Source organism: Salpingoeca rosetta (genome assembly GCF_000188695.1).
Source record: "Salpingoeca rosetta unplaced genomic scaffold supercont1.2, whole genome shotgun sequence".
NCBI classification, from domain to species: Eukaryota; class Choanoflagellata; order Craspedida; family Salpingoecidae; genus Salpingoeca; species Salpingoeca rosetta.
The window spans coordinates 2,045,995-2,069,148 of record NW_004754932.1 but is presented as its reverse complement, the minus strand read 5'-3'; the positions used below and the strand labels follow the sequence as shown (position 1 = coordinate 2,069,148).

General features: G+C 55.5%; 6 protein-coding genes across 6 annotated transcripts in view; 3 read left to right on the top strand and 3 right to left on the bottom strand.

Moving 5' to 3' along the window:
* Positions 1–29: 29 nt before the first annotated feature.
* PTSG_01010 (cGMP-specific rod phosphodiesterase 6D delta) lies at positions 30–1,133 on the top strand (the record flags this gene model as incomplete). The annotated part of the gene is made up of 3 exons (XM_004998426.1): positions 30–108; positions 327–432; positions 758–1,133. 3 exons carry the CDS (start codon positions 30–32, stop codon positions 837–839), a joined length of 267 nt encoding a protein of 88 aa, XP_004998483.1. The 3' UTR covers positions 840–1,133.
* Positions 908–2,897, bottom strand: PTSG_01009 (uncharacterized protein). Its single transcript, XM_004998425.1, has 6 exons — positions 2,673–2,897; positions 2,484–2,532; positions 2,250–2,319; positions 1,995–2,072; positions 1,759–1,860; positions 908–1,511 (listed from the first exon to the last, which is right to left on the bottom strand). Exons 1-6 carry the CDS (start codon positions 2,755–2,757, stop codon positions 1,455–1,457), a joined length of 441 nt encoding a protein of 146 aa, XP_004998482.1. The 5' UTR covers positions 2,758–2,897; the 3' UTR covers positions 908–1,454.
* A 17-nt stretch (positions 2,898–2,914) lies between these two features.
* On the top strand, positions 2,915–8,303 carry PTSG_01008 (uncharacterized protein). Its single transcript, XM_004998424.1, has 16 exons — positions 2,915–3,032; positions 3,225–3,495; positions 3,641–3,754; positions 3,900–3,964; positions 4,163–4,258; positions 4,445–4,570; positions 4,782–5,211; positions 5,368–5,455; positions 5,660–5,774; positions 6,050–6,180; positions 6,393–6,486; positions 6,665–6,726; positions 6,874–6,924; positions 7,148–7,254; positions 7,437–7,584; positions 7,925–8,303. The coding sequence occupies exons 1-16, from the start codon at positions 2,970–2,972 to the stop codon at positions 8,025–8,027; spliced, it is 2,064 nt and encodes a 687-aa protein (XP_004998481.1). The 5' UTR covers positions 2,915–2,969; the 3' UTR covers positions 8,028–8,303.
* On the bottom strand, positions 8,214–10,433 carry PTSG_01007 (uncharacterized protein). The gene is made up of 6 exons (XM_004998423.1): positions 10,249–10,433; positions 9,949–10,064; positions 9,524–9,641; positions 9,270–9,371; positions 9,060–9,119; positions 8,214–8,798 (listed from the first exon to the last, which is right to left on the bottom strand). Exons 1-6 carry the CDS (start codon positions 10,327–10,329, stop codon positions 8,628–8,630), a joined length of 648 nt encoding a protein of 215 aa, XP_004998480.1. The 5' UTR covers positions 10,330–10,433; the 3' UTR covers positions 8,214–8,627.
* A 135-nt stretch (positions 10,434–10,568) lies between these two features.
* PTSG_01006 (uncharacterized protein) lies at positions 10,569–21,823 on the bottom strand. The gene is made up of 24 exons (XM_004998422.1): positions 21,490–21,823; positions 21,161–21,226; positions 20,870–20,988; positions 20,355–20,469; positions 19,955–20,060; positions 19,691–19,753; positions 19,289–19,467; positions 19,000–19,068; positions 18,612–18,780; positions 18,272–18,388; positions 17,973–18,073; positions 17,635–17,806; positions 17,331–17,469; positions 16,912–17,077; positions 16,494–16,692; positions 16,081–16,153; positions 15,828–15,929; positions 15,590–15,681; positions 15,102–15,266; positions 14,580–14,863; positions 12,384–14,285; positions 11,945–12,090; positions 11,709–11,796; positions 10,569–11,492 (listed from the first exon to the last, which is right to left on the bottom strand). Exons 1-24 carry the CDS (start codon positions 21,607–21,609, stop codon positions 11,094–11,096), a joined length of 5,151 nt encoding a protein of 1,716 aa, XP_004998479.1. The 5' UTR covers positions 21,610–21,823; the 3' UTR covers positions 10,569–11,093.
* A 195-nt stretch (positions 21,824–22,018) lies between these two features.
* Positions 22,019–23,154, top strand: part of PTSG_01005 (uncharacterized protein) — a gene marked incomplete at its 5' end in the record, with an annotated part of 5,885 nt that continues 4,749 nt past the window's right edge. The window contains 4 exons of the mRNA XM_004998421.1: positions 22,019–22,106; positions 22,326–22,456; positions 22,679–22,768; positions 22,886–23,008. Coding sequence (XP_004998478.1) covers positions 22,019–22,106; positions 22,326–22,456; positions 22,679–22,768; positions 22,886–23,008 — 432 coding nt within the window. The remainder of the gene's footprint in view (positions 22,107–22,325; positions 22,457–22,678; positions 22,769–22,885; positions 23,009–23,154) is intronic.

Sequence of the window (23,154 nt, the reverse complement as noted above, 5' to 3'; positions counted from 1 at the left end):
TACTCCCTGCTCCCACGCCCCAACATTCAATGGATGAATGTGCACAGGAACCGATTGAGGACTTCAAGCTGGAACAAAGAGTGCTGTACAAGGACCAGCATCTTGAAGGTAGCAACACACCTATCTTAAGCCCACGCCTTTGCACCATGGCGTTCGTTGGGCCCATGATTGCCACTCGCCCCTCAACCCCTCCGCATTCACACATTCTCACATTCTCACGTAAGCTCACGCCAACCACCAATCATCCCCTCATCACACACAACAACAACAACAACAACAACAACAACAACAACAACAACAACAACAACTCTCTTCTCCAACATCAGAGTGGCTGTTTGACTTTGGGTTTGTTATGCCTGGGTCAACCAACACGTGGCAGTCTGTCATTGAAGCGGCGCCGCAGTCCCAGATGATGCCCGCCAGCGCCCTCAGGTCCGCACATGCGTGACGCTGGGGGGGGGGGTGGATGGACACGGGGAGTGAAGAGGAAGGGTGGGCGCGTGGTTTTGCCTGTGCGTTTGTGTGGTTGTGTATATCTGTGTAATGTGTGTGCGTACCGTTGTCGATTTACTTTGTGCCTGTTCCTCGCGCCTTCGTCCTCACACACACACACGCACGCCCACACACACACACACACACACACACACACACACACACACACACACACACACACACACACACACACACACACACACACACACACACACACACACACACACACACACACACACACACACACACACCGTCTTGCGTGGAGCGGGAATGTCGTGATTGAGACAAAGTTTCTTGATGGGGACGAACTCGTGAGCACTTCCCGCGTCCGCATCTTCTACGTCTGAACACACACACACACACACACACACACACACACACACACACACACACACACACACACACACACACACATCTCCACATCCTGCTGTTGCTGCCTCTTTGTTGGTGCGCTTGCTTGCTGCCGACACAATGTGTTATATTTGATGCTTTTCTCTCTGGTGTCAGGGAACGCTTTGTCTGCTGTCTTGTTGCCGTTGTCACGTTCATGCACATGTGTTGCTGTTGTCTCGTGTTTCCGTCGTTCACTGTTTTGTGCGTCGCGGTGGCACGACTGTCATATGTACAGCAAGAAAACAGAAGGAGGAAAGAACGTTGCACACTTGCTTGCATGTGAGAGAGGTGCGCAACACACACACACACGCACACACACACACACACACACACACACACACACACACACACACACACACACACAGCGCGCGCGCGCATGAAAAGGATACAGCCAGCAGCCTGCTTGCGTGACAAGGGGTGCGTGTCTCAGATGTAACATGAAACATAATTTGAACAAGAGGCGCCCAGCACGCAGTGATGAACGTGTACAACGACAGCATGACAGCACAACAGCGACAACACTGTTATGCACACACGCGCACTTCACTACATTGACATGTGCATTTGCATCACCACTCGCTGTCCTCTGAGCCGTCTGAATCCCACCCACTCGCCTCCTTTGCAGGCTGTGGTGAACACATGAGGTGATGGCGAGATACGTGAGGTGGTGGTGATGGTGACACGACCGTTGCGAACAATGAAGTAGAGCCACAACGCAGCGGAGGCACTGCACATCTCAATCTCTGTTGACGTGAAAACGCAAACATGTGCAAACACACACACACATACACACACACGCACGCACATACACACGCGCACACACATACACACACGCACACACACACACGCACACGCACACGCACACACACACACCCCAAATTCCTTCTGCACGTCGTATTCAAAGTCGGTGCTGTCTTTGCTCACGCGGTTGCGCTCAAAGTCCGCATCCATCTCCTTCTTCTTTGCCTCCAGCACCTGTTAGGCGCGTGTGCGCGTGCACGAGCTGTGAGTGGAAGTGTGGTCTCGAACCAGCCCTGCATACATCAGGCGTGACACGTGCAGTGGCGCGATGGTACTGTTCACTTCATGTCGCGGTCGTGGCCACCAACCTCATCTGGCAGCACGTTTAAGTTGCCTTCCTTCACATTGTCCATCGCATCCACCAGCGCCTGCAGCGCCTGCAACACCTGAGCACGTTCACATGTTTGTAGTGTAAGTATGGTGTGTACATGCCAACGAGAGAGTGTGTGTGCATGTGTGTGCATGTGTGTGTGTGTGCATGCATCAGTGTGGTTGTGTTTGCAGGACCACAGAAGTGACGGACTGCAAAGCACACGGAGCGCAAGTGGGACGAACAAGCGCACCTTTGTCTCGCCAATGCAGTCGAGGTACGTCTCGTGATGTAGTCGCATCATGTCCAGAAGTTGGGTGGGCCTGATCACGCCAGCACAAATACCGACGACGCCAACAAGTGCAACCACCGGCACACACAACACAGCCGTGAGCGGCATTGACTCGACCTCACGTTGCAAATGCAAACCGCCCGCTTCACCAGCAGTTTCAAGCACGGTCTGCCCTCATGTTGGCCTAATGCTTACGTTTCGTTGTACTTGCGTCTCACGGGAATGATCCGTCTTCGTCTCCTTCCTGCTCCACCGCAGACACACACGCGCGCGCACACATCCGCCAGCCGTTGTGGGTACATGAGGGTGTACCAAACACACGAACCACGACACAACACACCGTGCAGGTGTCCCTCGCACACAAGCCACAAGCCACAAGCGCACCTGTTGCTCGCTCAATGTAGTCAATGATGACAGCTGGTGGCTCCAGCCTGGCTCCCACGCCAGCCGCCTGCAGCGTCGCTGACATGGCTGTGTGTGTCTGTATGTGTGTGTATGTGTGTGTGCGTGCGTGTATGTGTGTGTGAGTGTCTTGTTTGTGTGTGTGTGTGTGTGCGCGCCTGTGTGTGTCCTTCCTTTCCGCAACGGTCCTGGTGCGACAGAACGACAGACAAAAACATCTAAATCGAAAGGAGGACACAAGACAAGCAAGAAGCAAGCAACAAGCAAGCACACGGCAACATGGATGCATGTGGTGGGAACGCAGCGCTCAAGGCTGCAGAGACACTGCGACGTGCACACCGGGTAAGCCTCCTCGTCGTCCTCGTCGTCGTCATTGTCGCTGTTGGTGTTGTTGTTGGTGTTGGTGTTGTTGTTGGTGTTGGTTGCACTGCATTCTTGGAGCAAGAGAGGCCTTCGTGGTGGGGCTGTCTCTTCCCTTCACCCTCTCATAGGCACCCTAGCTCACACCAATCCAAACCCACTCTCACCTCCCAGCCAAGCCAGGAGCACTCTGCGACTGCCCACGCCGCGTTTGCGCAGCAAGCGGCCCAGCTCGCGTTCCAGGAGGCGCAGCTCCAACAGCAACATCAGCGCCTACAGCGCCAGCAACACCATGCACATCGACAGCGGCAATACGCATCACAGGCGCGACAACAGCACAGCAGCTCCGCGAATAGCAGCAGCGCTCGCAGCGGTCAAACACGTGCACCGCAACGCCCTTGGTCAACAAGCACACATCAGCCACAAGATACATCCATAGCCACAGGTATCTGCGGTGATGTAGTGTGCGTGCTTGACTGTCTCTGTCGGTGTTCCCTCTTGCCACTTGTCAACTTGTGCATGTGCAAGTCCACAACCGCATCCTCCTCACCTTTGCTCTGCCGGCTGGGCTGGTGCGCTGTGTTGAGTAGATCAACGGTACTGGGGAACAGGATCAGTCCGAACACAGCCCGAGCATGCCCCAGCCTCTTTCATGTCTCCGATGCACCGCCATCATCACCTTTACCGCACTCGCGATTTCATGGGTATGCATGCATGCACGCAAGCATTTGGCGCACCTGTATCTCGTCCTCTAGCTGCATGGCCTGTACCCTGCTGTGTGCAACGCATGTTCGTTGAGCTTACCCGTTGTTGATGTGGTCCCTTACGACAACTTGCTTCCTTGGACAGCCCGACACATGGGTCGAAGCGACCACCATCATGATCACTCTTCCCCATCTTCCTCATCCACTCAGGTGTGCAGTCAGTGCGCACGAGTGTGTGTGTGTGTATGTGTGTGTGTGTGTGTGTGTGTTGGTTGATGGGTTTACGCCAGTGTCTTCGTGTGGGTCTGCGTTGCAATGATCAAGCTTTTGCTCAGCGTTCCCACCAACCAATACCACCACTGCTACTGATACGACCACCGCGTTAACCACTGCTTGTCATACGTGCAGGTGCTGGACCATCCCCACGCGTGGGCAGAATCGATGCTCGCACCAGACACGACAGATGCGCAGGAAACCACGCGCACCGCTGAAAACGATGATGAGGTGGGCATGGGGTGGTCGAAGTGTGCAACGCCTGCAATTGTTGCTGTTTGATCGTGTGCCCTTTCGTAAGCGGCAGCCCTGAGCCAACGTGAACTTGCCCCCCAAACCCCCTGCGCAATCTCTCTCACATGCGCGCGTACGTCTGAATGCCCGCGTGGACTTGCACACACGTGCGTGTCAATACAGGCGCTGCGCTCGGCTGCCCGCGACATTCACGCGCGGGCGTCTGTTGATTCTGATTTGCAGCAGTCGCAATTCATGGCGCTGATGGAGCAGCTCGCTGCCGGTGACGTCTCCGTTGTCGATGGAGAGGTGCGCAACATGTGTGTGTGTGTGTGTATGTGAGTGTGAGTGTGTATGTGCGTGTGTGAGTGTGTGCGTGTGTGTGTGAGTGTGTGAGTAAGCGTGTGTGTTTGTGTGAGTGTGTTTGTGTGAGTGTGTGAGTGTGTGAGTGTGTGAGTGTGTTGACTTTTGAGTGGCAGTGCTGACAGCGCTCTTGTTGCCACACACCTGGCTTTTTCAGCTCCAACGCAATACCGCAGCGACGGCACCTAAACAACAAACACAACAACAACAACAGCAGCAAACACCACAACAACAGCACCAACAACCACAACAACAGCAGCAGCAGCAGGCGCGATACCCGCACCAGGTTGACGTTGACGTGGATGCGCAGGCCGTGGACGCAATGATGGAGGAGTTCCGGCGAGCTTTCCAGTCACCCGACCCAACAGCTACAGCAACACCCAACACAGGCGCCACCGCCACCACCACCGCCACCACCACCACCACCACCACCACTGCCACGACGTCTACCACTGCTGCGAGCTCAACAGCACCAGCAGCAGCAAGGGATGCACCGGCATATGCGTTTCAGGCCACACTTCAGGCCGAGGACCACCAGAGAACAGCAGACGATTTCGTGCAAATGGGACAACACGAGCTCGCAGCAGGTGTGTGTGTGTGTGTGTGTGTGTGTTGTGTGTGTGTTGTGTGTAACCTTACATCTGAGCTGCTGATGTGCGAACTGTATCGCTTTGTGCGTGTCTTGTCCTCGCCTCTTTCGTCGTTTCACATCCGCGCATGTGTACACGCCACCACCACCACAGGACGACTGGTCGCGGCCATCCTCAACTTTGAGCGCGCATGCCAGCTGGATGCATCGCATGTGGAGGCCTGGCAGCTCCTCGGTACCAGGTAATCACATGATGCCCGCACCACCACAACCCACAACCTGTTCTTTTTGATTCTAATGCTCCCACCTCCTCCTTCTCCTGCTGATGCTGTTGAAACCCTCCCCCCCCCTCTCTCTTCACCCTGCACCAACACCAACACTGTCACCACTTTATATGCTACCCTCATCCTCATCCACACCTGCCGCCTCTTCCACGCCCTTCGCAGCCGTGCCGAGAATGAGCAAGACGAGATGGCCATTGCGGCGCTGCGCACATGTCTGCAACTCGACCCAACACGCCGTCCAGCCCTCCTCGCAATCGCCACAAGCTATGCAAACGAGGTGTGTCGAGTGTGTGTGTCTGTGTGTCTGTGTGTCGATGTGTGTGTGTGTGTGTCGGAGTTGATGTGTGTGTGTGAGTCGATGTGTGTGTGTGTGTGTTTGTCGATGTGTGTGTGTGAGTCGATGTGTGTGTGTCTGTGTCTGTGTGTGTGCCTGTGTGGTTTTATCTGCGATCGCTTCCTACGTGCTGACACATCCACACAACCCACACGCTACTTCTGCCTCCTCTCGTCATCACCACCCTCCCCCATCATTGGTTCCCCGACCGCTGGCAGATGCAACTTGAGGCTGCGTACGATGCCCTCGAGAGCGTTGTGCGTGGCGACTCGCGGTTTACCGGCATGACTGTCCAAGAACACCACGTCCCGCACGATGACAGCACCACTCTTGGACGACAGAGACAAAGGTGAGGCAATGCTGGTCTCTGTGCGAGCAGGTCATTTGTGTGCGTGTGCGTGTGTGTGTGTGTGTGTGGTTTGTGTGGCTGAGCGCACTGTCGCTGCCCAGCGAAGATGTTCTATGCGAACATACTCATATGACGCCTTGGTGTGTACATGTTGCTTCGCTCATGCCATCACCACGCCATCGCACTGCCGCTGCGATTGCCGCGCCCGTCAGCTCTGTGAGCTCGCTTGGTTCTGATTCGTCCGTGAGCGCAATGCTGGAGCAGAGACACGACGCTGTTGTTGACCTCTATCTCAGCGCAATCGAGGTGTGTGTATATACGTGTGGGTGGGGGGGGGTTGCCCATATGCATGCGTTAATGTGTGCGGTACGCACACGCGATTTCTTTCACTCTGCGTCTGCGTTCTTGTTTGTCCGCGCGCTTGTCTTCTTCCGTCACGTTGATGCCTGCTCATCGTGGTGACGTCGATTTTGTTATTCTGCAGGCGTGCGGCGATGTTGTGGATGCAGACCTTCAGATCGGCCTGGGCATACTCCAGCACATGAAGTAACGACCACGCTGTAATGCTCGTGCTTCTGCTGTTGTGCCATGCGCGGAGTCAGAAGCCCACGCACGCACACGCAAATACACGTACACATGTGCACTCACTCACTCACGCTGATTTAACGTGTGCAACGACGCTCATTGTGCTAGGGGAAACTTTTCGCGTGCCATCGACTGCTTCGAACTCGCCCTCTCTGTCAGGTGTGACCGTCATGATCATCATCTTACTATTCCGTCCGTTTGAGTTAGCAAGTGTGTGTGTGTGTGTATGTGTGTATGTGTGTGTGTGTGTGTGTGTGTGTGTGTGTGTGTGTGTGTGTGTGTGTGTGTGTGTGTGTCCACGGGCACAGCGCCCCCTCCCAAAGTTTTGCATCACTCACCCCTTGAACTGCACAACTGGTAAATGCCCCCCCCCCTTCCCCAGGCCTGATGACTTTCAGCTGTGGAACAAGTTGGGCGCGTGCCTGGCAAACGGAAACCGCAGCGCCGAGGCCGTGGATGTGTACAGACGCGCACTCGAACTCAGGCCAGGTTCGCATCGCGTGCCCATTGTGTTTATGGACACGGCGCGTGCTTTGTCGCCAGCTGCTTGCCTGTTGTGCGTGCGAATGGGGCAGATCTGGTGAACCGATTGACGGTGCCCGCGGATGGGCGTACTCTGCTCACCGTGCTACTTTGTGTCAAATGCGTTGTCTTGCCGTCGCCTGCTGTAGGGTTTATCCGAGCCATGTACAACATGGGCGTGAGCTGCATCAACTTGAAGGCGTATGAGCAAGCAGCTGAATATTTCCTTACCGCGCTCGATCATCAGAGCTCCGATGCCAACGGCAATACGAGCACCACCATGTCAGACACCATCTGGTGCGTCACATGTACAACCTGCGTGTGTGTGTGTGTGTGTGAGTGTGCGTGTGTGCGTGCGTCCCTGTGTGTGTATGTGTCTGTGCGTGTGCGTCTGTGTGTGTGTGTGTGTGTGTGTATGTGTGTGTGCGTCTGTGTGTGTGTGTGCGTGCGTCCCTGTGTGTGTGTGTGTGTCTGTGCGTGTACATGTGTCTGTGCGTGTGCAGTTGTGTGTGTCTGTGTGTCTGTGTGTGCGTTTAAATTCCCCCCAACGCACACACACACACGCACAGCCCGGTGTCATCTATCTCCCTCACCAACCACACGTGCACCCACATCAACCGTGTGACTGGTGCTGCAGGCAATCGCTACGCATGACACTGATGATGATGGAGAAATACGAGCTCGCCCTCCTCACTGAACACCGCAGCGTCGCCATGTTCAAGTCCTTCTTTAAGTTCTAGCCGCTTCGTGCCATCGACTGTCCGTCCCACTACACCATGCTTGGTTCGCCTTTCTGGTCGCCCTCCGCTATGCGAGCTCGGCTTAGCCGCCTGCTACCTTTCAACCCCCGCCCTGGACGACGTGCACTGGTGTGCCATGGAGCCTGCCTTGCAGCCGATACGCGAGCACTGACTGGCGTCTACCGGTTGTTTTGGTGGATGTTTGTATTGAATGATAGTTTGGCTCGCAATGGCTCGGTTCTCACTCCACCGCCAAGATAAACAAACAACTCAGGACGACGTGACATGATGACAGCTACGTTGCTTGCCGCCGTTCAGTTTTGAGTGTACACCCAGTACCACGACGCCAACAACACCAGCAAAACGGAACAGGGAAGAAGCAGTGAATCAGAATTACCCGACACCACATACACAGTGGCCGGCTCACACGGGGAGACGGGAGAACAGCACCCATCGCCCCTCAACACAACACAGACGCACACAAGAGTCACGAGATAAATGCTCCAGCACGAGGTCCAAGGGTGTGACAATGTTGTTACGACAGGAAATAATAAAACCACGAGGAAGAGCGTCGTCCATTGTCAGCGCGGCTTGGCGGCCTCAGTACTGGCCCTGCTCGCGCGTGGCGAGGAACTGCTCAATGCGTGCGCGGGCGGCAATCTTGTCGTGGAACTCCTTCAGCTTGGGGTAGGGGCGCACCTTGTTCAGGCCGTGCAGCTCAGTCACGGCGTTGACAGCCTCGAACAGTGCAATGTCCGCAAATGTCAGGTGCTGGTAGTCGTCGTCGTAGTCGTCGTGTGTTGGGGTGAAATGGGCGAAAGACCGAGGTGTGAAACGGGGATGTGAGTGCATGTGTGTATGTATTTGTGCATGCATGTGCATGTGTGTATGCATTTGTGCATGTGCGTGCGTGTGTGGGCAAGTTCACATCGAAGCACACGAGTAACGAAACCCATCAAACGCTGGGCATCAACGTGCTCTGATCAACTGTCACTTTGCACACAACTCTCCATGCGACACGAGGCGTCTCACCTTGCCGTACATGTACTCGTCAGTGCGCACATCGTCATCGTCGTTGCGCTCCAGGATGTTCTGTTTGTGTGTTGTTGGGTCAACGCATGCACACATGTAAGCACACACACACACACACAAATACGAACACAAACAGACTTGGTGCGGCTATTCTTCCAGCACTTGCAAGATAACTGTCACGATATCCATTCAAACGGTTGCAAGGCTGACCTGGAAGTATGTGAACCACTTGGGGATGATGACCGAGTCGAGGTTGGAGGGTGCACCGTCCTTACCCAGGTGTGTCTTGGCCTCCGTCTGGAAGTCGTTCACCTGTGTTGTGCGGTGGTTGTGAAGGTGAGCCGGGCTGAACTGTCAGGCATATATGCAGTGCATGACACATGGCGTGTGTCGGTTTGATTGGACAGCTTGATTGCTTCCTTCCACCCACTGTCAAGCATGCAAGGTTGTCTGTCGTAACACACCGCCATGGCAAAAGAGCGGACGATGGGGCGCTCATCAGCCTCGCCGCAGTACTTGTTGGTGGCCTGACCAAGACCAAGCTTGTCAGCGTATTCAGCAATGTACTCCATGATGCTGGGGCTAAATGGTGAACGAGAGAGAGTGTGTGTGTGTATGTGTGTATGTGTGTGTGAGTGAGTGTGAGTTGACGAGTGTCCAAAATTATGTGAGTACGTGAGCGCATGAATACGTGGGTGCGAGGAACACACATCAGCTTCGGTGCACAAGCCACCACCCCGTTTCGACACACACACACACACACACACACTCTCTCTCTCTCTCTCTCTCTCTCTCTCTCTCTCTCTCTCTCTCACCTACTCACGTACAAACACATACTCACTCACGCACGCACACAAGGACACGAACAACAAATCAACACACAACACACCTCTGCTCGATGATCTTGCCGTCGTGCTCGAGTGCAGGGAGCATGCCGAAGTTGACCACACCGTCCTTGATCATCTGCTGCATCTGGTCACGGTTCACAGGAACATCCTCGTACTTCTGTCCTCACCACACAGCAACAACAACAACAACAACAACAACAACAACAACAACAACAACGCCCACCTCGTCAGTCTCTCTTCGACAAAAGGCAACAGTGCACACAGCAACTGCAGCACCCTTCGTCTCACCTCCCCACCTCAACAAGCAGCGCTTTCCTACTCAGCGTTTTGGTGGTACTTACGATGCCGGTCTCGGCGAGCATGACGCGGACCTTCTCGGCAAAGCCGCGCTTGCCTTCATGGTAGTACAGCTTCATGGCCATGGTGGATGGTGGCGTCAAACAAAACAAGGGTCGGGGAACCAAAACAAGGCAGAAGGACAAAGGGAGAGTGATGAAGTGGGCGGTGCAAGGCTAGTACGCTCAGGGGGGGGGGGGGTAAAACAAGGTGCGTACAGTCGTCGACAACCTGCAACGTTGCACACGACAATTCGACAACATCTGGTGGATAGCAAGATTCAACGATTGCTGTAGTTTGTTTGTTTGTTTGTTTGTTGTTTTGAGGCAGCATGACGACACTGTGCGAGGTGTCGTTGAGTTGTTTACTGGCATGAGCTTGATGGCCTTCCCCTTGAGGGGAGGTTTGGACAACCAACGAAAATGAAGGACAACCAACAAGGAATCAACAGGACAAGACACGTATGCGAGGCAACGCAAGCCAAGCGACGTCAACAAACGACAAACGAGACAGGCGGAAAAGACAAGGCAGACACACGCACACGCACACACAACTTGAACCCAGAACATGTCGAGAAAGTGCACGCAGAAAGAAACCAAGAAGCCAAGAAATGGGGACAACGCGATCATGTGTGCATGCAGATAAGAAAAACAATCAACGTCACAGGGACAACGAAAAGTGGGAGTTGGTGTTGATGGAGTGTCAGAAAGCAAAGTTGCCGTCGATGGGGTTCATGCGTGTACTTGCTGAGCCATTTTCGACGGGACGCGTGCTGGTGCTGTCGATACAACACAGCCACACCACAGCCGGCACCCCCCCCCCGACAGCAACAGCGGCAGGGACTGCCACGTCACTTTGCTGGGCGGGCGGAGATGGAGCCACGGCGCTGGATGGAGTTGCGACGGCGAATGGAAGACGCGGGTCGCGATGGCGTGCGCGTACGGGAGAGGTTGCGGCGCGTGGGTGGCGGGGACCCACCTGTGGGGGACACGGTGTTGATCACGCGCACCCACACGTCACGGTGCTCCCGCGAGCTGGCGCGGAAGTGGTACTCGCGCTTGGTCGAGCGCACAATAAACTCGTGGGAGGCCTGCATCTGCTTCGACTTTGGAATGTCCGCGTTCATAATCTCGGACATGGGCACGCGCGTCTTGATGCGGCTGCGCAGCTCCTTCTCGTCCTCGTACACGAGAATGGCCGAGTCTTGCAGGTTGAACACCAGGCACCGGTGCTCCCAGTGGCTGCCAGTCTGTTCCAAAGGCCCGCGTGTCGTGGTGGTGTTGAGTGGCGTGAGTGAGCATGCATGCGAGCGTATGTTGGATGGAATGCCATGTGCGAGCAACAGCGAGACCATGAACATGGCATGTGCGCACGACAGCAAGCCATTCGCAGAACGCAGTGAAACGCGGACAGGAGCAGAACCAACACCGCAAACACAGTGCCGGCACAAGCGAAACCAACGTACCATCTTAGCCACGCTTCCTTTGCACTTGAAGCGCGAGAGTTCAATACCAAGCGGCATTGGCTCCTTCTTGCGCACCAGCATCATGTACCTGCACACGAGCGTGTGTGTGTGTGTGTGAGGTGACGTGGGATGGCAGGTAAACCCACAAGCTCAAAACACACACGCAAGCACACAGACATGCACACAGGCACACAGGCACAGACACGCACAGGCAGACACCCATCAGAGCCGCGCACCGTTCAAGGTCAACGTCGACATCGGATCTGTTCTTGTTGCTGGTGCGTTTGCGGCCGTATGTGCGGATGGCCGACGCAAGGCGCGACTGTGTCTGGCGCATATGCGCTTCGTGCTCACGCAGCTTGGCCTCCATCTCGCCCATTTTCTGCCAAAGACATGAGCGCGCACACGCACACACACACACAAAAGCAAACACACACATACACACAAAACGTGAGCAAGTGAATCGGGTTGTGATGCGTGTTGAGAGTCAAGCACACATGCACGTGCATATAAAATACTGGCAGCGATCAACGCTTGCCACAGACAACAACCCAGCACACATACACAGCACATACAACATACACATACACACGTGCCCCCCCCCACACAAAACATACAGCATGCAGTAACCCCGTCCCCCTTCCCCCAAACCACAGCCTTCACGAAAAAGCACACCTCCTTTGCCATCTGCTTGGTGCGCTCCTTCTCGGAGTTGAGGTTGGCCTGTTCCTTGCGCGCCTCCTGCAGATCAGCCTGCATGCGCGCAATCTCCTCGTCCACCCTCTCCTTCGCCTCCCGCACCTGCGCCAGCTCATCGCTCGTCTCCTCCAGCGACGAGCTCAAGTCCTTGATCTGCGCGTCCTTCTTGTGCGCGTCCATCTCCAGCTCAGACACCTGCCGCTCCCGCTGAGTGAGCTGCCGGCGCAGTGCCTCGTGCTCGGCCTCCATCTGCTCCCGCTGCCGCGCCACGCGCGCTGCGTTGTCTGTCTGCATCGCCTCAAGCTCCGCCTGCAGCTGCTGCACGCGCGAGTTGAGCTGTGCAACCTCGTCTTCGTGCTGCCGCTTCGCCTCCCGCAGCGTGTCCTCCGCGTCCCTGCGCACGGTACCGAGCTCCTGCACAATCGTCTCGTGCGCCGACTTGGTTGACAGCAGCACGCCGTGTTGCTGGTCGAGCTTCTCCTGCAGCCGCGTCACCTCTGCCTGGCTGTCCCGCAGCTGCGCCTCTGCGCTCGCGTGCCGCGCCTTGGTGGCCTCCAGCTCAGCCTCCACCGCCTGCGTGCGGCTGCCGGCAGCGGCAAGCGCGTGCTCGCGCTCGGCAGCCTCGTTGGCGAGGTGGGTCTCCTTCTGCCGCAGCTGCAGTTTGAGGCGCGAGACTTCCTCCTCGGCCTCAATCAGCTTGTGCTCGTTCTCCTTCTTGGCGGCGCGAAGGCGCTTCTCCAGGTCCTGCACGGTCTTGTCGCCCTCCTCGTGGCGCTGGCGCAGCATCTTGTCCTTCGCCTCCATCATGCGCTTCATCTCCGCCACCATCTTCTCGTGGTCCTCCCGCGTCAGGTCCGCCAGCGACTGCTGCGCCTTCATCCTGCTCTCCATGCGAAGCAGCTCGGCTTCCTTCTCGTCAAGTTGGGCCGTCACCGTGCGCAGCTGCGAGCGAAGCTGCGCCGCCGCCTCCGCCTCGCCGCTCTCTGCTTTGCTCTGCAGGTCCACCAGTGCCTGCTCCTTCTCAGACTGTGCGCGCTTCACCTGCGCCTCCTTCTGCTGCACAAGCAGCTGCAGCTCAGACACCTTCTCCGTGTTCTCCATCATGGCGGCGTGCAGCTTCTCCTGCAGCTCCCGTACGCGCGTGTCCTGTTCCCGCTGCATGCGCTCCAGCTCGTCCCGCTGCTCCGTAATCGTCCTCTGCTTCTCCTGCAGCGTGGACTGCAGCTGCGCCACCTGGCCCTCGCTGTCGGCCTTGAGCATGTTCACGTTGGATGCCTCGCGCTCCAGCTGGTGGGTCAGGTCCATCACCTTGCCCTCGGCCTCTGCCAGCCGCGCCCGCAGCTTGCTCGTCTCCTCCTGCGCCTCGTCGTGCGTGCGCTTGAGCAGTGTCTGGTGCGAGTCGAGCTCTATCTCCAGCCGCGAGATGTACTCCATGCGCTCCGCCAGCTGCTGCTGCAGCGCCGCCACCTTCTCGTTGGCCTTCTCAAGCTCGTGCTCCAGCTGCTGCTTCGTCTTCTTCGTCTGCTCAAGCTCCTTGCGCACCTCCCCCGTGATGCTCTCCTTCTGCACCAGCAGGTCGTTCAGCCGCTTCACCGTCTTGTCGTACGCCGCCTTGGTCGTCTCGAGCAGGTCAACCTGCGACTCGAGCTTGCGCGAGAGGCTGCTGATGTGCGTGCGCGACGTCTCCAGCTCCGACTCCTGGTCGCGCAGCTTGGTCTTCATTTCCGACGCGTACTTCTGCGCCTCCGTGCCGCGCTCCACCTTGGCCGTCAGGTCGCGGATCATGCCTTCGCGCTCGGCGAGCTGGCTGTTGAGGTCGGCCTCCCGCTCGCGCAGATCCTGCTTGAGCGACGAGATGATGCCGCCCTGGTCCTCAAGCTGGCAGCAAGCGGGCGGTGGGGGGGGGGTTGCATTGGTTGGTGACGAGGGTTTGCGGCGTGTGTGCGTGTTGTGTTGTGTGAGTGTGTGTTGTGCGTGCGTGTGTGCGTGTTGGTGATTGGCAATGATATGTACAACAGTTCAGCCAACCCCAAACCACCCACAGTTAGTGAAGCAACAAAGCAAGTCAGCACACACCCACACACACCCACACACACCCACACACACATTCTTAACCACCACAACGCGACTGCCCCCCCCCCCTTACACACACACACACACACACACACACACCTGAGCCTCGAGTTCCTCCTGCTGTTCTCTGAGTTGTTCTTCGAGGACTCGGACCATCTCCTCCTGCTGCTTCTGCCGCTGCTCAGAGTACTCCTTCACCTTGAGCAGCTCGTCCAGCTCGCGCTTGAGCGTCTCCTGCTGCTGCTGCGCGAGGTCAAGCTCGTGCTTCACTCGCTGCATCTGTTGCTCTTGCTCCTGCCGCTCCAGGTCGAGTTTGGCCTGCAGCTCCTCCTGCTTGCGCGCAACCTCCGCTCGCCGCCGCTGCTCCTCTTGCAGCGCGCGGTCTGCAGTGGTGGCAATGGTGTGTGTGTGTGTGTGTGTGGAGATGTGTGCGTGTGCGCGTGTGGAGATGTGTGCGTGTGTGTGTGTGTTGGCGGTGGGGCAGTGGTGCGGTGGTTGCGTGATGAGTGTGAAGAAAGAGATACACCTATGTGTATGGTGGTCACGAGCAATGACTCGTCGGCCAAGATAGCCCTTCACCCCCCCCCAAAACAAAACAAAAGCTCTTGTGTTGCGTCTTACCGTGCTTGACCTTGACGTCGTATTCGCACATGGCGCGCTGGGTGGTGTACATGCGCTCGGCCACGGTGCCAATCCTCTCCATGAACTTTGATAGCTCCTTCTTCTGCTCTTCCGCCCGCTTCTTCAGCTTTGCAAACGCAACACGCGCAGAGAACCCGCGCAGCACTTGAGACGGAGGCAACGCGCATTGAGGGGAAGGAGAGAAGGGAGAGCGGGGGATGGGAGATGGGAGGGGAGGGGACACATGCACGCACGCACGCAAACACACACACACACACACACACACACGCACGCACGCACACAAGCAGAGCAAAGAACGTGTTAGGGTGAGTGATTCGATACGTGACTGAAGGTGCGTCGTGTGGTGCATTCGGAATTGTGCAGACACAAGAGACTACATTCCTGACGCCAGTTCAGAAGTGTATGTGCGCGTGCAAGCAAGCGGTTGGCATGGATAACAGGGAGGCGGGAGGAGACGCGTCACCCACCCTTTTGCATGACGATGGCCTTGCGGTGGTGTTCAATGAGCAGCTCGTCAAGCTCGTCCACGTGAAAGTACTTCAAAAACACGCGCGTTTTGCTGGAGATGGCACAGGATACAAGTAAAATGCAGAGGTGTCAGCTGGTGACACTCCAAGAGCGATCAACACGTGCACACATGCAGTTACGACATGAGGCCAATACACCCGTACTTGAAGCGCCACTCTCACGTACATACACACGCACCCCATGAGATAGGTGGAGATCTTGCTTGCTTCGAGGATCTGCCTGCAGGCATTTGCGTCCGCGGTTGGGTTGGCAGTGACGCCAAAGGCAAGCAGCTTGTACCTGCAAAGAAGCAATACAGACAAGGCGCACGAGTTTGTAAGCGCACATATGCAGGCGCGCAGAACACACATACACGTTCACATGCACGTGCACTTGGTTCGTCAGCACAGTTGCATTCACCCACAGGGCCGCACTTGACGAAAACGCGTACCGCTTGACAAAGTCTGCAAACTTTGGGCGAACGGAGTAGCCCTCGCGGCGAATGCGTGTGGTCTCAAGCATCCCTGAATGTCCACACAAACACACAGACACGCACACGCGGCGATGAAGGGGGTCGGCATGACCAGTGAGTGCCAAGGAGGATGAGAAAGCGAAGGCGGTGCACACTCGCACAGCAAACAGGCTGGCGTAGAATATCACAGGAAGCCACACACACACACACACACACACACACACACAACACACACACACACAGACACACACACATACACAAAGGCACACAAAGATAGCCACACAGACACAGACACACACACACACACATACACACAAACAGACACAGACACAGACACACATATACACACATACACAAAGACACACAGACACACACAGACACAAGGACAGCACCTGTGTAGTTAAGCTGGACCATGACGAAATCGTCCTGGAAGTTGTATGCGGCCTTGCCCGTGTTTGGCTTGATGCAGCGCACGAAATGCGGAACACATGCGGACATTTTCTCCACCAGGAGGTGGAGGGAGTGCGTAAACTGGCGGCCAACGGTCGGGGCGCGGCGGTGGGCCGTGTTGGTCTTGGAGGAGGGGGTGGACTGGTCACGTGGTGATAATGGTGTCGTGATGCGACAGTGGTGCAGTGTCGATAAGATGTGGGCATAAACTCGTCAAAGAGTGGCAAAGCACGCGCATGCATATCCACATGTGCAATAACACACAATTTCACACACACACACACACGAGAAAAGAACGCATGCATGAGCGCCATCCACACAGCTCGCAGCGTGGTCGGCAATTGCGCTCCGTGCACTCACGGAAGCCGTTGCAGATGTGCGGCGAGCGGTGGCAGTGGTGGTGCTCTTCTTCTTGTCCGAGGCAGAGACATCTAAGCGGCCCGTACTGGTGACCTGGCTCAGGAAGATGGATGACAGCAGCTCAAGCGTACTCTCCTGGAAGGCCTCAACAACAAGCGGCGACAAGCTGCACCGCGGACATCGTGTGTGTGTGTGTGTGAGTGAGTGAGTGAGTGAGTGAGTGTGTGTGTGTGTGTGAGTGAGTGAGTGAGTGAGTGAGTGTAATTGAGTGTATGGCTTGGTTGTTTGATTGGTTCTTCACGCGAACAAACGCGTCAGGATGCAATCGAAATGGCAAACGAGCCATGCCACATCGGTGCAGACCTAAACACAGCCACGCAAGACACGGCCGCACGCGTCACACACTCCTTGCCCCTCACCTGTCTCTGTTCTTCTCCAGGAAAGTGTCTCCCGTGTACACGACGTCACCGGCGTAGTGTTTGATGGTAAACACAGCCTCGTTCCCTTTCGGCGCAACGACAATCGCGCTGTCCTGGTGCACCGTCAGGAACTTTTGCACTGATGGTGGTGGTGTGTGTGTGTGTGTGTCGTGCAAGTGAGAGCGGGTTTAACGCCGGGATGTGTGAGACGGTGGTGCGCACACTCAAGAAGGTACATGCCATCTGTAGATCCAACGTTCAAGCCACACACGCACAAACATCCACCATCCAAGCGGCTGCGTACCGAGAGAATCGTCAGAGGCGTTTGGAAACATGGCCTCTTCATCGAGAAGAGCGTACAGCCCCATTGGCTTGGAGAGATGCAGTTCAAGGAGAGGCGTGTTGTCCACATAGGAGATGTTGATGGTGTCCACGCCTTCCTTTGTGTACTCTTCAAGCTCCAGCTCAAACACGTGCTACAACCACAAGCAAAGGCAGCACGCGCACACCGTGAGGGAGGCGAAACAAAGGTGCAGCACACTCACAGACGCACCTGAAGCGAACAACAAGTGGCTGCCATGTCCGGATGCACGCACACAAGACCACACACGCACTTGCACACACACACACACACACACACACCTGGTTGAAGAAGTGCTGGAGCTGCTCGTTGGCGAGGTTGATGCACCACTGCTCAAAGCTGTTGACATCAAAGTTCTCAAAGCCAAAGATATCAAGAATGCCTGCAGGCAACGCGGCACGTGCATGTCACACACATACAAGAAAAGTTGGTGAGACAGGGTTGGACAAGGCGTGCATTACGGTATGGTGATGTAGTGCCAGTACAGCAGCTGTTCATGGCTAGAAAAGCAAGTTATCACACGACTATGTGTGTGTGTGTGTTTGAGAGAGTGAGTGAGTGTGTGTGTGTGTGTGTGTACCGATGGTGTTCTTTGCGGCGACCCGCCGCTTCTCTGGAGCCAGGAGGCGGTTGATCTGCACAATCAGCCACGAAAACAGTCGGCCATACACTGCCTTTGCCGCAGCATCCCGCACGTCTGCATCATCATCATGGCGGTTGAGGGCAGTGTGAGTGGTGAGTGTTGCTGTATGCAGATAGACACAGACAGAATGTAGAGTTGCGGCATCACAAAGCTGTTGATGTGCGCAAACCGACAAACAAACAAACAAACAAACAAACAACCAAACAAACAAACAACCAAACAAACAAATAAAAAAAAAACACATCCACGACTGCGTTCACGCTTTGCAGGAGCTGACCGTAAGCGGTTGCGATGTTGTACTGCTTCTTGATGACCTCGCCGCGGGTGATGTTGATCGACACCTCCAGCGACTGCTTGAGCTTGTCCACGTCCACGCCCAGCAGCGACGCCACCGTCTGCAGTACCTCAATCGACTCCTCGTCCACACGCGCTACCTCCCGCGACCCCTGCGAGGGAGGGAGAGGGAGAGAGGGTGTGTGTGTGTGTGTAAGTGGAGATGCATGTGAGTTTCAAGGATAAGCCCGTATGCGCAAGCAGGTGCTCCACTGCCAAACAACAACAACAACAACAACAACAACAACAACAACAACAACAACAACAACAACAACAACAACAACAACAACAACAACAACAACAACAACAACAACAACAACCAGTTAACGCACGGAAGAGGAGAACTGGACGTTGCCGAGGTGCAGGATCGCTGCCAGAAGCGAGAAGATGTCCTCTTGCTCCTGCCACACCACACAGAGAATGGAGGAGGTGGAGGGTTGGATGGGTTCAGGTGAGGGCGGTGAGTAGCGGTGAGAGAGAGAGAAAGAGAGACAGACAGACAGAGAGCGAGACAGAGAGCCCGCAATACACCAGCAGACATTCATGTGCACACACACACCCACACCCACACCCACACCCACACACACCCACGCCAGAAGCGTGCGTTGGGGGAGGGGGTACCTGCTTTGAGAAGCCGACATCATACATTGCAGCAAGGACCTCCTTGAACATGGCCTCGTTATCGTAGTCGACGCCATCGATGTTGGAGAGATACTCAAACGCTCCCGCGTCCTCCAGCGAGAGCCGCGTCGCATCACCAGAGGAGAAGAGGTAGTAGAAGATGTGGAAGTTCTGCTCGTCTGTTGCGGAATAAGCGGCAAGCGAGACGCGTGTGCGACCGTGGCCGTGTGGTCATGCCGTTGCGGATGTGTGTGTGTGTGTGCGTGTGCGTGTGCGAGTTGAGCCAACATTGTCAAGTTCAAGGAGGGAGCGACGGGGGGAGAGACACACAATGGCAAAGATACAACCCAACAGACAGACAAGACAGACAAGACAGAAGCACACGCGCATGCACACACATACCTGATGCCTGGCGAACAACGCGACTTTTCTCGAGAAGATACTCGGAGATTTTTGCTCCAAGGACTGTGAACCGAAAAAAGAGGTGCAGACAGGCAGGTGAGCGAGCGAACGGCATTGTGGTCGCGAGAGGACCAAAGAATAATTCAAGCACATCTCCACCGCTGCAACGACGACAGTGATGGGCGATGAACACGACCACCACGACCACCACGAACACGACGACCATCACGAACACGACCGCTGTCACGATCATGGTCATCTCACTGTGTCCGTCGACGTCAAAGACGAGCTCTGTGTATTTGCCGAAGCGAGACGAGTTGTCGTTCATAATGGTCTGCGCATTTCCAAACGCCTCCAGCAGTGGGTTGACCTGCATTCACACATACACATACAAGCCATACACACACGGTTGAGAAACAGGACGAGAGTGGTGTGGCAGATGTGGACAGGTGCACGACGAGCAAGGAAAGATGGTAGGCACCATAGAGAAGTAACCACGACAAGGTGTCAGGGAAAGAATGGGGCAGAACGACAACCACACGCGCGCACATGCACACACACAGGACACACAGGACACACAAACACACACACACACATACACACATACACAGGACACACACGTGCGCGCGCGTGACACATGTATGCATGTACACTGCTGCCGCACCTGCAAGATTCGCTTTTCGAGGGAGACAGCGTCGTCGCCGTCAATATGGCACAGGTCTGTGATGTGGCGGATGAGAAACTTGGCAGACTCGGTCTTGCCCGCACCACTTTCCCCACTGGTAGCGGTGATGGCATGTGAACGGTGTGTACGTGAGAATGGCAGCGCTATGTGAGTCAAGTGTTGGAAACGAAGCATAAGAAGCAAAGCTGCACGGAGAAGCGCGCTCCAACCCACAGAAGGAGAACTGCCACGGCAGCAGCAACAGCAACATCAGGAGCATCACGAACAGCGACATCAGCAGAATCAACAACAACAACAACACCAAGCAACAAGCAACAAGCAACAAGAATAAGAATAAGAACAACAACAACAACAACAACAACAACAACAACAACAACAACAACAACAACAACAACAACAGCACCACCACCACCACACCAATAGCACCACCACCACCACCACACCAATAGCATCGAGAACACCGCCACCAGCAAAACCAATAACAGTCAACCGACCTGACGACGCAGCACTGGTCACGCCCGGAGGAGAGCATGCCATGATACGACCAGTCCGCAATGGCGTAGATGTGTGGGGGGTTCTCAGACTTGGCCGCATTGCGGTAGCGGTGTTGCCACTGGCGATATACCACGGACAAGAGACGCCCAAAAAGCACACAAGGCGTTAATAATATTGACGTGGAAGCGCACACAGAGCTGTGCTCGTATTTCTGTTCATGTACAAATACAGCGGAAGAATGTTGTTGTGTTGCATGCAAAAGGATGTAGTGCAAGTGTGTGTGTGTGTACCTGAGGCGTGTAGATGGTCAGTGGACGAAACGGGTTGACGGCGACAAGGATGTCACCAATGTACGTCTGCAAACCATGAGAGCAAAGAGTCAAGCAACGTGCGGTGTCAGTGAAAGAGAGTGTCTCGGCAAGTTGACACAGACAACAGTGACGCAGACAACAACAGGGACACAACAAGCAAACAGGCCGAGCCATGGACAGTCGCCTGTCACACACGCACACACAGTGAAGTGACACCCTACTCCCACCCACCCACTCCCACCCACATACATCCACACACACATCCAGCCCCCCCCCACACACACACACATGGATGCAGTGACACGTACGTAGATGTCGTCGTTGTCGTAGCGATGGTGGAGCTGGTTCACCATAATCTGCTCGTCGAGCTTGGTGAGCGAGGCGAGATCCTCGCTCTTCTCAACAAAGGCCTCGTCAACCTCAGCCATGGTGCTTTGTCAAACAACACAAATGCCAGCACCTGCTGTGGTTGCGCTTCTGGCGCGTGGTGCTGTCTGCTCTGTGCTCTGTGCTCTGCTCTTGAACTTATGTTCGTCACACAGCACGTCACCCCCCTCTTCTTTGCACTGCAGCAACGAACAACAGCAACGGGCAAATGCAAAGCAAAAGCGGCGCACAACAACAACAACAAACCCTTCTCACTGGTGCCGCGAAAAATGACACAAGATATTCACCAATCATCGGCAACGCCAACGAGAGCGGGACGACAAACGAGAAGAAGGAAGCACCACTCGTGCTGGCTCTGCGCTCCCCTTCCTTTCGTATTGTTTGCATTGTCTTGTGTTGTTGTACCTCGCTCCGTTCTGTTCTGTTTGGTTGTCTTGCTTGGGAGCAGCCATGTCCATGTATCCTGGCCAGCACCATCTCCGTGCCCAAGGCACTCGATCCACCCGCAGCGCCAGCATCTACTCTGAGGGCTCTCTCAGTGAGTCCAGTTGTAGAAGATGGTGGTGGTGGGTGTTTTTCGTGTGTTGTTGCTGGCTGGTGGCAGCATGTTTGCTGCTGTTGCTGTCCGGTGTTGGCCGTTGAGGTTGGTGGTGTCGGCTGCTCAGCCCTCGATGCTCAGCCTCGCTGCTCGCTTTTTTTCTTTGTTCTTTCACTGCTGACGCTGGGCTGTTGGTTTGGTTGCCGTCTAACTGTACAGATGGCTCGGAGACGCGATCGCTTCGCTCCGTGCACTCGGATCGTCGGAGACATCAGCGAACCACATCGGACACGGGCACCATGATCTCATTTCGCTCATATCACAGTGAAATCCTCGCAGACTCAACACCGGTGCGTGTTTGTGTGTGTGTGTGTTTGTGTGTTTGCGTGTGTGTTTGTGTGTGTGTGTTTGTGTGTGTTTGTGTGTTTGTGTGTTTGCGTGTGTGTTTGTGTGTTTGTGTGTTTGCGTGTGTGTGTGTGCGCACGCATAGTGTTGAATGCCAATCAATACATCATAGCACAGAGAACGTTGCCCGCGCCCTTCTCACTGCCACTTTCCGTTGCATCGCGCAGCCCATCGTGTTTGTGTCGCCGCCGCCGAAGAATCTGCTGTGCATGCTGTGCCAGGGCGTGTTCACGGAACCCGTCATCGCCCAGTGTGGGGTGAGTGTTGCGAGGTGATCACATGTGTCCGCTGGTCACAGCATTCCTTCTCTGTGCATTGCATACTCTTCACTCACGGGCGCCATCCTCACCATCTCACTTCTGCGTTGTGCCCAGCATACCTTCTGTCGGGCGTGCATAGCGCGGGCCGGTCCAAGCGGTGCGTCATTTTGTTCCCCTGTGTGTGTGTGTGTGTGTGTGTGTGTGTGTGTGTGTGTGTGTGTGTGTGTGTGTGTGTGTGTGTCCCTGCTTTTCTCCTGAACTGGGTTCACGTGCTGTCTTCTGCCTCTGCGTGTGAATGTTTACCACACATCCACACATGCATTGACTTGTTGGCATCTCCCTGGATCTGGCTCGGTGCATTGCAGAATGTCTGTCTCATGGAC

What these genes read in the sequence shown, in the direction of transcription:
- PTSG_01009 (XM_004998425.1), bottom strand. Translation starts at nt 2,757, where the DNA reads ATGTCAGCGACGCTGCAGGCGGCTGGCGTGGGAGCCAGGCTGGAGCCA. An exon ending in AGACGCAAGTACAACGAAAC is followed by an intron (nt 2,320 to 2,483) that starts GTAAGCATTAGG and finishes TGGCGTGATCAG; the next exon opens with GCCCACCCAACTTCTGGACA. An exon ending in ACTGCATTGGCGAGACAAAG is followed by an intron (nt 2,073 to 2,249) that starts GTGCGCTTGTTC and finishes GAACGTGCTCAG; the next exon opens with GTGTTGCAGGCGCTGCAGGC.
- PTSG_01008 (XM_004998424.1), top strand. Translation starts at nt 2,970, where the DNA reads ATGGATGCATGTGGTGGGAACGCAGCGCTCAAGGCTGCAGAGACACTG. An exon ending in CATCTTCCTCATCCACTCAG is followed by an intron (nt 3,965 to 4,162) that starts GTGTGCAGTCAG and finishes TCATACGTGCAG; the next exon opens with GTGCTGGACCATCCCCACGC. An exon ending in CCACAAGCTATGCAAACGAG is followed by an intron (nt 5,775 to 6,049) that starts GTGTGTCGAGTG and finishes GACCGCTGGCAG; the next exon opens with ATGCAACTTGAGGCTGCGTA.
- PTSG_01007 (XM_004998423.1), bottom strand. Translation starts at nt 10,329, where the DNA reads ATGGCCATGAAGCTGTACTACCATGAAGGCAAGCGCGGCTTTGCCGAG. An exon ending in TGCTCGCCGAGACCGGCATC is followed by an intron (nt 10,065 to 10,248) that starts GTAAGTACCACC and finishes TGGTGAGGACAG; the next exon opens with AAGTACGAGGATGTTCCTGT. An exon ending in TCCGCTCTTTTGCCATGGCG is followed by an intron (nt 9,372 to 9,523) that starts GTGTGTTACGAC and finishes CGCACAACACAG; the next exon opens with GTGAACGACTTCCAGACGGA.
- PTSG_01006 (XM_004998422.1), bottom strand. Translation starts at nt 21,609, where the DNA reads ATGGCTGAGGTTGACGAGGCCTTTGTTGAGAAGAGCGAGGATCTCGCC. An exon ending in ATCTCCACCTATCTCATGGG is followed by an intron (nt 15,682 to 15,827) that starts GTGCGTGTGTAT and finishes TGCCATCTCCAG; the next exon opens with CAAAACGCGCGTGTTTTTGA. An exon ending in CCAAGCAGATGGCAAAGGAG is followed by an intron (nt 12,091 to 12,383) that starts GTGTGCTTTTTC and finishes TGTCTTTGGCAG; the next exon opens with AAAATGGGCGAGATGGAGGC.